This window comes from Lissotriton vulgaris, chromosome 5 (genome assembly GCF_964263255.1).
Source record: "Lissotriton vulgaris chromosome 5, aLisVul1.2, whole genome shotgun sequence".
Classification (NCBI taxonomy): domain Eukaryota; kingdom Metazoa; phylum Chordata; class Amphibia; order Caudata; family Salamandridae; genus Lissotriton; species Lissotriton vulgaris.
Genome location: NC_141693.1, coordinates 1,778,373,227 through 1,778,387,202, shown reverse-complemented (window position 1 = coordinate 1,778,387,202; position 13,976 = coordinate 1,778,373,227). Strand labels below are relative to the sequence as shown.

Genomic DNA, 13,976 nt, shown 5'->3' with positions numbered 1-13,976 from the left:
TTGCGAAACGGATAACTCTTAAAATTGATACATGATTGAGCATTGTAACCAATCTATGTTATGTAAACGGTATGGACTACTATCCTCCATGATCCTATGGTTTGTTAACTATAGGTCATCAAGCATTGGCATAGCCAATAGGTCTCACCTTTGGGACCGTATAAGTGTTTAGCCACGCAACAGTAAATATTGTTGCACCAAGGATATTGTGCTACATAACTAAATACTTAGAAGGTCCCAAAGGCAAGACCTATTGTCTATGCCAATAATTGTTTTTTACTGATTCTGTGTCGAACAAAAACATAACTAACTGTGGCTAGTACAACAAGTCTACAATATGTGATATACAACCCACAGGGGAGGCCGATGTGGGCTGAAAACAAGGCCGATATTTTAAACAAGCATTGGTAATGTATCAGTTTAGCCTATGTAGTGAATAAAGAGCTGTTACAATCAATCATCGTCCGGTAGAAATAAGGAGCTTTCTGACAGAAAACCCATGAGTGGAGAGGATGTGGCACAGCAGCCAGAGCTCCTGACCCAAAACCTGGGGATCCTGGTTCAAGTCTCGGCAGCTCCTTGAAACATCCTGGGAGTCTATGCAAATCACTTAATATCTTTGGGCTATACATAGTCATATAAATATGCCCCAAGAGTAAAAGGCAATACTTTATGAAAATATAGTTCCATCAAAGCCAATGTAAACAGTATTTCCACGGTGGTAAACTGATAAGGGAAGCAGTTAAGGGAAGCATTGGTAAATGCAGGATGAGGTGCCGGCGATCAGTGTGAACTAGCAAGCGGTAGTTGAAGAAGAGGGGAGGGAAGTGACAAAACAGAAAGAGGCAGTGACAAGAGAAGTAGGGGACAGAACAGGGTGTAGTAACAGGAAAAACCGGGTGTACAGTAACTGTAGAGTAACTGGAAAATCGGGTCTAGTGATAGGAAAACGAGTGGGTGCAGTGACCGAACAAAGAGTAAGCAGTAACATTAGAGAGAGGGAACAACAACAGGATGAGGTGCCAGCGATCAGTGTGAGCTAGCAAGCGGTGCAATGTCTGGAGAGACAGAGGGGCAGGGACACAAGAGAAAAAGATAGTGAAAATAAGGAGTCAATAGGAAGAGGGACATATAGAAAGGGGCAATCACAAGAGAGCGCAGGAGAGAAGAGCAACTACTGGAGAGAGCTTTAGAGGAAAAAATTGACAGAAGGGATCTAGAGAGAGAGATGAGCAGTAACAACAGAGAAAACAAGTGGGAGGGGTGGGGGGAGTGCACGCGGGCAGTAACAACAAAGAAAAAACAAGTGAGAGGGTTGGGGGAGTTCACGCGCGCGCGCTAAGCAGCAGCCGTTTGCTCTTTTTCCAAGCACACACTTGTGCCTGTTGCACGTCGCTGCGCACTCCAGCAATTTGTATGCCGCCATAAGCATGAGTATGTGCTTAGAGAAAGAGCTGTACGACGGCTAAATGTCTCCTAAGCAACGCATGCGCGCTGCGTAGGCGAGACCTAAAAAGGAAAATAAAATTGGGGAAAAAAACTGCTTTGCAATTGGTTTTCTGCTACTGGGAAGTACAGTTCTGTTAAGCTACTGGTCCAAGGCAGTATAGTTTCCCAGTGCCATAAGGGAGTCAGAGGATATCTTTCACAACCACTGCGCAACCCCTTTGACTAGAACAGATTCATATTTGAAAGCTTGACAGCTCACATATGGCATCTGATATTTAGGGCTATTTCAAAAATAAATTAAAGGTTTTGGGGTTATTCTTTATCCTTACATATAAAGGAAATGTTCGTGTTTAGGAATAAAATGTGTATACCTTCAGAAAATGTCAAATTGATGTTTGATGTAGAACTCGGCGGACGGGTTACTCCATCACAAGGGTGATGGATATCCTGTCAGACGAAAAAATAAATCTCATTACAACCAATGGGATTTATATTTCAGCGGACGGGATATCTGTTACCATTGTAACGGAGTACCCTGTTCTAAATCAGGCCAATGTTTTGCAGTGTTGAGTGCTTTGATTATTTGATGTCTGAGCTTTTGCTTGGTTGTGTGAACCTAATCCCAAATATATTCCCTTACTGTCTGAGACCATTTTCTTATATGGCATTTGGAAAAATGTCATAATCTAAGTCATACATTTTTTGTCATTAGCTGCACTATTGGTATCCAAAGGTTGACAAAACTAAGCATATATTGCCTCTCTGAACCAATTAGGTCTCCTGGAAGGAAGTCCTACTGGGACAACCTCTGAACCCCACTTATATCACCACCAGGATTAGACTTCTTTGGCACACTTAAGTGCCCCTTCAGTACTTTGTGTATAAAACTCACACCCAAACCACTGACAGTGAAGGGGGGGAAGGGGGGGGGGTGGGTCAGTGTGGCTCACTTGGTAAAAATCAAGCCAGTTTATTTCCTCCCACCCAGTTGTAAATGATTTTTTTGGGTGGCAGGACTCTACAACACTCACAGAATAGCTTTCACATGATAAAAATATCTTCACAAGTGCCCCTTTCGTAGAGACTGTAAACAATTTCATTTTAGCCAGATTACTTAGAAAACTGTACTATCTATTGCATGACAAGAACCCACATTTACAGAAATTTCTTTACAACTCCGATATTATCTTATGGTCTGTGCCTACATTTTCATCATTTGCACTTAGCACAAAGTCTCAGTTCTGCCACACACAAAATCACATATCAATACCAGTCTTGAGTTCCATGGATGGATGAGAAAGTTGTTACCACAAGCCAGTATTTGGCCTTGGTGAGAAAAGGCAGATAGTTCCTTAAAGATGCTACAATGACGGGAGTCTTATGACCAAGTAGGACTGCAAACCATTGTCATTTTAAAAACCTTTCGAAGGAAAATCACAAGATATTGATTTTGCCATTCTGTGCCTGCACTGTTGAAGTGAAGCAACAGACTGGAAACGGTTTTGGCTGTTTGTAGCATTAACAACGCTAGCCAAAAACTGCTGAGACTTCTATTATTTGGGACCTCACAGTCCCTTTTTAGATCATATTAAACCCAATCTTTACTAAATGCACTAAATACTAAAATGGTAAAGAATATTTTCTTACCTTCCTTTGATTTCCTCTGGAAAGCCATTTTCAGGAAACGTGGAAGAAATGGCACTAAAGATCTTGTCAATAGGGAACTGGTTCTTCGTACATCTCCTGATGCCTACAAAAAAAAAAGACAGACTTTGCTTTCTTATTCTTGTAAAGGAGGAGAATAATTTTGAGCAGGTGTCATCACCCTTTACGATTCCACACAACAGAGCTCCCCATTTGAGGGAATCCTCAGTGGATAGGTGTAGTCCAAAGACAGCCTAACTTATTGGAAAAAATCATTTTAATCAGGTCTTTTATCTAGTCCCACATCAATAACAGTCACAAACAATAAGTATTATAAAATGTTGCTTTGTTTTAAGACATGTGCTCGTTAGACATACCGTGCTTCATTCACCAGATAGCCCCTTTAAAATCATTCTACCCAGATGGGGTCTCCAGTCGCTGGTCTTATTCTTATAGAATAACATCTAGCAGAACCACCTATTAAATTTCTGTCTGAACAATGGTATAGGTAAGATCTTGCTCAGAAACAATGTAGTGTATTTTGACCTATGAGAAATCACGCAAGTCAGAGGATTTATGTAGTTCTTTGTGGTGGAGCGGATTTTGTATGTTACTAATACTTGATTGACACATCAGAACACAGCTGTGTGTATAAAATATATGCAATTAATTTCACAATAAGGCGTAAGGCAGTAATTAATATGGAAAAATCCCCAAAAATAACTGGGTCCAAAGAATTATGAAAGAAACATTATGGTTATTTAAAAGAGTACAAAGCGACACCTTAAAACAAATCACTCGGCATAGCTCAAGCAAAATGGGATACACTTGTGTATGATTTATTTTAAATGTGGTACTTAATTCCCCTATGAATCACTAGCTTAATTAATCTTAGACCACATACTTAACCTCAATCTAGAAATAATTCAAAACATCCAGATGTGCATGTTAATTTCAATAGAGTTTCAGATCTAACAATATTATTGCACAGGCCCTTCAATGAGGGCAACTGGTGTGAAGACTTTTATACAAGAATCACATATTACTGTAGAAATGTTGTAGAAAGTCAGTAATCAACCTTTAGATTTAAAAGAGGAAGTTCTCGGCTATTGCATACCAGCAGAATGAGCTGCCAACTGTCCTGTAATACATAAAATGTATCCAAGAACCTAGCTAGGAGCTCACAGTTTAAATATCGCTGATAATCTAAATTAAATTATTTTCTTTGGCAGTCCAGGGCGTTTGGTGAATAAAAATACAAGGAGATCCCAAGGAGGTATCAACAGACAATATGAATTTACAACTGAATAAGTAAGTAATCAAAAGATCAAGCAGGTATCAGAATGTAGGAATGTGTCTATTTAGGTATGTAGATTGACACTTATTCATGAATATTGCTTAATACTTTACATTATTTACAAGTTGAGTTTCATACAGCTATTTGGGTAATGTCTGTTGATAGACATCTACCTCGACCATTTTAGGCTTTGTAATTTGATTATCTAATCTGCTGCTAAGTGAATATCCTAAAGACAACGGTCCTTGACGGGAAAAATAAACGTTGCAATAATTATAGGCCACAATAAGCACTATAATGAAAAAAAGTCCAGCCGGACTTTGAAATTTATTCAATGTTTGAATATATTAGATCAGACGAACCAACAATGAAATAGTGGGACACAATCCTGCATCCACAGTGCTACACATACAATCAAACAGTACAAATACTTGGGGTATTTCAGGCATATAAAAAACAGGAGCAAAAAGGAAATTTAAAGTGCATTTGCTTCACATATGTGGGAAACATACGGTTTTAGGCACATAATAGTACACTATTGTTTAAACCACATATTGTGTCGACGGCGTTTCGATCCAATTAGCAATAATGGATCATCATCAGGACATTCATTGCTTGCCTGAGTGCAAAAGGCCTGTATTGACAGGAAGGAAGGGGACATATAACATTTCATTAACCAACTGTGTTGCTCACAGGACTTTTCAATGCAAACTCATGCCAAGTTTTAAGGTGCTAATGGTCATTCAGGTGAGCAGGTGTCAGGCAACCTGTGCCAACCATACACGGCGCAGTGGAGAGCAAACCATGCCACGCTAGAAATCTATGTCGTGAACATGTTGTGTACAAGGTGCCTATAGCATGCCCTGAGTGAATTCCATCAAGATGGTGAAGGGTCTAAGCCGTTAGAGCCCGTCCAACAGTTATGCAGCAAGGTGCTTGAACTAATATAAGGGGGAATTAATTACATAAGCTCCAGTTATCCCAGTGTGGAAGATGAACCAGCATACAGTTCTGGAGCCTTGGACCGGTGGAACGGTGGAGCAGTTAATTCGTGCGGTGCCTAAGGGATAAGACCCAAAATAAGCACGGGCCTGTTAATTGACGGGCTTGAATATTAGTTCCTATCGACGGTATTTGGGTTCTACAACCTGATAGTAAACCCTCTAGACTTACAGCTCCTCTTACTGCAACTTCACACCAAATGGGAAGGACTACTGCAGGTAGAATACATGGTGGAGGATTGGGCTGAGGAGCTCAGGGACCTGAATACAGGGGTTAGGGAACTCAGAATGAAATTTACCAGTTTAAAGACTGGTACAGGGGCTTGCAACTCAGGGCAGCAGGATTATTGCCTCACAATGACTGGTGGAGATGTGCTGATAGGATAGGAAGTGACATGCTATCATTGATCCTTAGCAAGCAGGACCATTGATACACCTTTATCCTGAAATGGCTGACCTGCTGACTCCAGCCTGCCATATCGGACGGCTGCTGTCCACTGCTTTTACCACAGTGAAAGTGTGTATTCTAAGATACTGGTGGTCACCAGAGACCCACCCATGACAAATGGTTGACGGAGACATACAAAACAGCAACCTACAAACTATTACTATATAAAGAGCAAGATAATGCAGCTATCTTTACTCATGTCAGAGCTCCTTTCTTTGACAAGTTAACGCCAACTGGGTACCAAGCAGTAGGAAGGAAGTACAATAAAAGCTCCTCTCACAGGACTAGCATTCTTTCTCCGCCACTAGATTCTGCTCTCCCTGTTTCAGCACAGGGGCTACTCAGAAGTCCAACAAAGAAAGATAGAGTAAGACCCTACCCACAGGACCCTCCCATGTTGCCCAGCTAGAGTTTCAAACCTCCCTCAACTCCCCATCTCTCCCACCTCCACTACTTCCCTTCCCTCCCTGAGGAGAACCTACTGTAGCAATCACATCCGGCAAAGTGCATAGCCCGATGAGGGAGAGACTACACTAGTGTTTACATGAGCTTATCCCTCCATATGAGAAAGGGATGGCAGCAGCAGAAGTCAGAATACTAGAACCTAGCAAAGGTATATTTAAAAGCATGTTAATGCTGGGTTTGCATATGTGAATATCTGCAAGTGCCAGAGTGTGTGCGCACTCCTGTATCTGTGCAAGAAACATGTGTTTCTCTGTTCTCATGTATGAGAATGTTCAGGTATTGTTCACATAGCACACCTTGATGAAATACTTTCTTTGGCAAAATGGTGGTAATTCCTGGTAACTTTTGGGCATCCGTGTGATGATGCTTATCACCCACCTTGGTAAAATTGTTGCGAAGGTACAATGGGTATAATGCTTTGCAACTTGTGGAAATCCATGAAGTATGACCATTTCTTGGTACTTTGAGATTTTCTATGGCATAATGTGCAACCCTGGTAAAATGCTGCCCCCACCACAACAGTGGCAATTCTTTCAAACTTGAGGGCATAGTTAGCATACTGCCAACTACAGGTAAAATGCTGGCCCTACTGGAATGGTAGCAATAGCGGACATATTGTAGACTTCTATGGTGCCAATCTCTGTCCTATTGGCGGTCTGGCCCACGTTCTTTTTGGTCATTCTTACAGGTTACTATTGAATTGTTGAAAGTCTCAGAATTAAGACCCCAAGTACAATGAGCAGCACCGCAGTACATTTATGTTAACTAATAATTCTAGTCATGACCGTGATGATCATTCTTGACATGTTGTGGTGCCCGTCCACAGCATAATGGACTGCAGTCTGTCTCCCTTTGCACAGCTTTAGAGTCAGGTAATCCAACTGTGTTGAATAGTAGGGTATAGGTAATCATAGGCAACTAATTGCCACATTCTCCTTCACCCAGACAACTACTGCATTAATACTATTAATTTATTAAGCACGATATATGCTTTTGCTTTGCTGTATAAATTCACTTAAACATCACTGGTAGTTTGCTTCCATGAGTAAAGTGTCAAAATCGAATGAGAAAGGAGAAGATATAGCCTTACGACTAGAGTGGTTGACTTTGAAGCTGGGGAACCGGGTTCGAGTCTCAGCAGGGACGCTCAATATCCTGTAATTCTGGGCAAATCACATAATCTCCCCGTGCCTAACAAAAATGAATGTGTCCATCTGTAATGAAGCTGGTGCTCATGTGAAGTGCTCTGATACCTTTGAGTCGAGTTCGCAATATATAAAACTCTAAAAAAAAAAACTAAAAAAAAAAAAAATCTAAAAAAAAAAAAGCCCAATGCTTATCAGGGAGAACCCTCGTCAGGGGGCTCTAGTTGTTAAAAATAAACTCCTCTGGGGTTTCACGCTGTATCCAGTCTTCCATTCTGTAGGAATCTCTTCCCGCTCAAGTGCCGCCAGTTATGGTGAATGTCTCTTTTCTTGAGAACACTGTAGTTAAATCATTATGTTGGTAATTCTGGACTTATTTTGGATATTCCTAACACAAAGGCGCCCAACTCTAGCTTAATGGTGGTAATTCCTGGTATTTTGTAGACATCCATTTCACAGTGATGGGTCTGGCAAAAGAGTGGTAATTGTAGCCATATTGTGGCCATCCTTTGCACAGTCACGGGTATTCTTAAAATATTGTGGGCGCCATGGCCTCCACCGCTGCTGTAATGCTGCCCCCTGCTTTACTGAGGCAATTTGTGGTCTGTTGCATGCATACAAGACATTAAGGTGGTCACCTTACTATAAAACTATTCCTCACTTAATAGTGCTAATCACTTGCATATTCGGACAACCATGGCAGGATAGGAAGTAGGATCGATACTCTTTTTGTAATTTCATAAAAAATTCGGCCTGCGATTAGGTTTCTATACCCTCTGGCGAAAGTGTAGGCTCTATTCCAACCTACCAATTTGAGACAGTAAACCTGCTGGAATGAAACCAATGGACCACCTGCACATTATATGAGGAAGGTGCATTCTGGGCAACAAATAATACTGTGAGACTTGCAGGATTATTTGTTGTTAATGGTTTCTAAATCGCTTTTCATTTTGCACAGACACACTCCAGAATGCATACCAGGAACACATTGTATTATCTTATCAAAAACAACGACCTATCCTAGCGCAAATAATGTGTATAGTTGTAAATATTTTGATAACACAGTGCTAATGAAAGTGATTAATAAACAACATAGTAAAAAGAATTGCAACACTGCAACAGTATTTAAAAATACCCTTGCATAGGAATATTGAACCAGACCTATTTTCCAATCCTCCCTTCTTGCCTTCCCTTTGTTTTAGTGCCAAAAAAACGGCTTGTCTGCGTTTTTAGGTGGCCTCTTACTAGCATAATTTAGCTGAACAATATTTGTCTGTTATCAATCTCTATAATCAAAACATGTATGGCATACCCAGCAAGCCGATGATGCCAGGCTGGTGTGAGATGCCCGCCCGTGGCCTTCATGAAGGATGTTTAGAGATGTGCTTGCTCTGACAGGATCTACAAGAATCCGAACAACTTCCTCTCTGCCTTATGCTGGTAAGTAACGAATTATGTGAAATGGGCCAGGCCTCACACTGAATGATGTCAAATGGAAGAATTGACATATTGATGAAGTTGCACCATTGCTTAATTTTATAAAAGCATTATAAATCATGTGAATGCATATATGAATAATTGGTGCACTATCAAATATAAAGAAAACATGAAAAAGCAAATGTTGCACCTACGACATTATGAATGCAAACATTACTAAATGCAGTATACTCTATAAAGGAATGTGTGAAATATCTGTCTTTGGCAGTGTTTGGGGTTCCTGCAATTATTTTAAAGGTTTAATATTTTTAATGCTAAATACAAAATTGTAATTTCTAATGTGATCCGAGTTAATGCGGAATGCTGTATTTTATGAAATATTGTAAAGCTAGGTAAACTTATCAAAATTATTTGACTGACTGATCAACTTTTCTCCGTCTGCTCTGCTTCAAGGGGGTTGCAGGGATGCTCGAAGACAGACGCATAATTATGTCTTGAATCTTTGTGCAAGAGTTGAAATTAAGATAAACCTATGTGTCACATGGTTAAATGGATAGTAAAAAGGAAAGTATTTAGCAGAGAGAGGAGGCAGGTATATGTTAAAATGTCCTGTTGTCAGCATGACGCCCTGCAATATCACACACTCTACATTATCAAATCCAAAAGGGTGCAGTTTGTCATTTGGCAATCTCTTTTGTAAGACACCTCTAACCCTAAGCATCCCAGGAGAAAGACCTCTGATCCAGCCTATGAAAGATTGTGGGTAATTCTTGGTGAGCCAGAGAGCCTTTGTCTCATTAATCGATCACAGGGTATCATCTGAGACCTTTAGACAGGCACGTTACCTGCATACATGGAGATAAGTGACCACTACCTATCCCAGCCAAAATTCATCATTTGGAGATGGCCCCTTGACTTAATGGTTACAATGTGCAAATGCAGCTCACTTTGCTTTACCACACTCCTGGCAGACATCTTTAACAAAGGAGGTGGTAAACATGGAAGACAGTCAATCACCTTTCATTACTACACCAATTCGGCACTACCAGGCCTTTCTTTGGAATGGCTCTTGCCCCAGAATCTCAACTGCTCACCCCCAATAACCACCCTCGTGACTCTGCACCAGTCTTGCATGCCGATTCCTTCTGCTGTTTGTGTAAATGGTGTGTTTGCTCTCTTACACATCAGTCTTTCAGTGCACGTCAATAAGCAGATGCCATTCCCTCGAGAGATGAGCCTTGTGCGGCCCACACTGAAACAGCTTTGGATTTTGAAATGGCAGGAGGTGGCAGATGCAGCCGCTTGTTGGTCAACCTCCAAGACCTTAACAATCTGTCCCCTACAACTTAAGGGTTATACTAACTTCCGGTGGTGAAATCGAGGAGACTTTCCTTCATCATTCATTTAAAAAAAAAATGCATTTTTTAAATATAAAAAATAGGTTATTTCTTCTCTTCTCTTTTCAACTTTCCTGCTCCTACAAGTCACTGCTTCCAAGAACCTTTAGAAAGGGCATTTCCCACTTATTTTGCAACCTCAGATACGGAATACTTGGCTCATGTACCTCAGAAGCACTGAAAATGCAGTACATTAGAAACGTTTATATCAGATTATGCTCTCAGTGACTGACTACAGTTCAATAGATGACTAGATGCAACCAGATGTTTGATTTAGAACTCGGGTCACAATAATAAAACAACATCTTTTAACTGTATTTACTGAATAAGTGATGTACTTGACTGAGTTCAAATTCCTTTAATACTGCATAGTCCAAATAGGCCTCTCGTTTTGCTTTATAAGGATATTTTTAATTAAAATTAGTAGTTTAGAAAAGTCAAAAAAATCTGTTCTACAAATAACTTAGTACAGAAGTTCCAATCTAATTAAGGTTATTTACAACAGGTTTCTCAGGCGTAGGTGCAAAAGGAGCAGAGCCAAGTCAGATTTTCATGATAACTACTGTCTGTGCAAATGGGTCTTCTCCAGATGAATTAAACAAATATATTTTGTGAGGACATCATGGAAATTTGACATGATCAAGCCCTTCTGGACCGGTGATGGACAACCCTGATCCTCAAAGGCTGTGACCACTGGTCAACATATTCTATAAAAATAAGTAGCGTATCATTTTGTCTGGGGTCAGCCTGATGAGTACATTACTCCTGCAGCGTGCCAGCAGTATCACCAAGATCACTCAACGCTTCCATACTATGCTAGCTCCCTTCTTTTGGGGCTAATAAGGTGGAAATACTTCGGCTACAATGGGTCCAAAATTCTGCAGCTAGAATTTTGGTGGGTCTTCCGCGTTCTTGTCCTGTGGGTGCCACTATTCGAGGGCTACATTGGCTTCCTCTGGAGAAGCGGATCCATTTGAAATCTTTATGTCTATCCTTTAAGATAGTAACTCAGGGCTGGCAGTTTTGACTGAGTGATCTTCTCACTCCTTATGTATGGACTGTTTGCTTGCCTTCAGGAAAGCTATTAAAACTTTCCTCTTTTCCTCAGTGTACTCTACTGGTCCTGTGACGGCTGTTGCGACCTGTACTGTTGTGTGTGTTATTAGACCTATTGCAGCGCCGGGACACCCCTTTACTGGGCCAGCTGTTGCGCTATATAACACTTTTTAACATAACATAACTTACACACACCTGCGACAACAGCACTTACCCACAAGGATTCTCTTTTATCTCTCACCTTTGCTTTTGTTCCGAAGACACATCTTCTCAGGTTCCTCATTCCCGTCTGTCCCCCCTGTTGCAGGCAGGTCACTTCCTGTGTTTGCTAGTGCCCCTGTAGAGAGTCATAAAGTTGAATTTGAGATTGTTTAAAGTGCATTCACTCTTTGATTTTTTTTAACCACATAAGTGGAAAGATGCACAGACATTGTAGTTCAACACAGTGAGACAGGGGACTGCACTGTACATATGAAGCAATCGTTGGCATGTTAGGCAATTCTGAATCATTCATAAAAATATTTGTTGAAGAACTGGATGAAGTCATTGAGAAAATGATTACATTTAAGTTGGAGCGAGCAAGTGAGTAAGAAAACGAGTTACTTACCTGTAACTACGGTTCTCCAGTATCATTCATAGATTCACATGCTGAATCATCACTGTCGTCGAGGTGGGAGTCCCACGGTAACTTCTATAAAAGCAATCAATGTCATTCAAATGCTACCATGCAATGAGAAATCACTGTAATAGCCTATCCACATTCTTCTGTAAAAAGTACCAAAGTTTAAACTATAACCAATCAAATGCCAGCACTCTTTAGATCACTCCAGATAGAGGCTGAGTCTCTTACATGTTCAAGCACAAGTGTGATAAGAGTTCATCTTGATTAATAAGGAAAGCCTCTCAGGGGAGGAGGGAGCGTCGCATGTGAATTTATGAAAGATACCAATAAAGGAGAACTGGAAATTACAGGAAGGTAACCAATTTTCTTCCCCAGTATTGGATCTTTCATAGATTCACATGCTTGAATCAGAATAGTGGATAAGTGTGGCTCAATGATTAGAGCGGCAGACCCTGATGCAGAGGTCTAGCCCGGGACCAGGGTTCAATTCCCCGCCTCGGCGGGTCTTAGGGCTCAAAATTCCAAGGACCTCATAATTCTCGCCTCGGTGCCTATTCCAATCATGGAGTCCCACTCTGCAACTCTTGGCAATAGCTTGCTTAATCTCCACAACGGCCCCCACAACGCTAAGTATGCCTGGCCTCCACCTTGGGGGTGCCCAGGAGTGGACGCCTCACAGGGAAAGCCAGGATGGGTTCCACAGCGGTATTCGTACAAGCGCCTTGAGACCCTTGCGGGTGAGTAGTGCGCTATACAAGTATCAATTTTTTTTATTTACAATAGCAAGCAGTATTGTTTGTAATCAAACAGATATACATATATCCTTAGCAGATGGTGAGTAAATGGAAAATATTTGAGCAGTATTATAAACTGATAGATTCAGCGTAACAAAGGAAACAGAAGTAGTAGAAGCTTATAAATAAGTCTCAAAACAGTATATATATATATATATATATATATATATATATATATATATATATATATATATGAACATACATACACACTAGTTGATTATAAATAGGAAGCAATATGGTACAGAAAACATTATATACGCCTAACATATATAGTCATGAACTAGAAATAAAATACGTCGATGAACAGAGGCTTACCTTTTTGAAAAATGTGACGTAATACCGCTTGCCCTACAGTTGCATCACTGTAGTTTGCGAAATCCAAACAGTAGTGCTGGGTGAAAGAGTGAGGATTTTTCCACGTAGGAGCATGGCAGATTTTGTCCAACAGAACACCAGCAAAGACAGCAGCCAGGTGGAGACTGCATTTGTGGCTTGCCTGCCTTAATATGTCAGAGCTGGATAGTAGCAGCGATCCAACGTACTACAGTTGCTTTAGTGACTGATGCACCTTGTTTAGAAGCAACATAGGTCACCAGCAATTGGTCAGTCTTTCAAATTGTTTTATGTTTAAATTATGGGTTGGACGAGGCCCTGGTCTATTTCTTGGCACATTTGCATAAGGGATTTGAAGGCGCAGGTTAGGATTAGTAACAATGGGGAGGTCTCAGTGGAGATTGTTATTGGTAAAGGGGTCAGACAGGGATGTGTACTTGCCCCTCTACTTTTTATTCTTTATATAAACGATTTACACAACACCCTGTCAAAACTGACTAACTATGTCCCAAAAATTAACGGCAATATACTCCCAGCGCTTCTATACACAGATGATGCAGTCATCATGGGTCGCACCCCCAATCCACTCCGCACTTTGGTCAAGGGCTTTGTGTCCTTTATGGCGGATTTGGAACTCTGTACCAATTTTAAAAAATCATATATAATGAGCTGTGGCCCGAAAAAATACTGTATCAATTCTATAACATCGGGTACCGAATCCCTATTAAGCACTTGCACTTTTCCCTATCTGGGCCTAGTGTTTTCAGACAGGATCCTGGCAAGCTCATGCTGCCCACAGTAGAAGCAAACTTTCAAAATTGGTCAATTCCATCCTGTGCCTTTGGCAACCGAAACAGGCAGAGGTGGTATCACCTTTAATGAAGATAT

General features: G+C 40.8%; 1 protein-coding gene across 1 annotated transcript in view; it reads right to left on the bottom strand.

Moving 5' to 3' along the window:
- The window catches only part of EZH1 (enhancer of zeste 1 polycomb repressive complex 2 subunit), a 298,197-nt gene that overhangs the window by 104,337 nt on the left and 179,884 nt on the right, over window positions 1-13,976 (bottom strand). The window contains exons 8-9 of the mRNA XM_086924094.1: window positions 11,581-11,676; window positions 3,097-3,199 (exon numbers count right to left, since the gene is read on the bottom strand). Coding sequence (XP_086780220.1) covers window positions 3,097-3,199; window positions 11,581-11,676 — 199 coding nt within the window. The remainder of the gene's footprint in view (window positions 1-3,096; window positions 3,200-11,580; window positions 11,677-13,976) is intronic.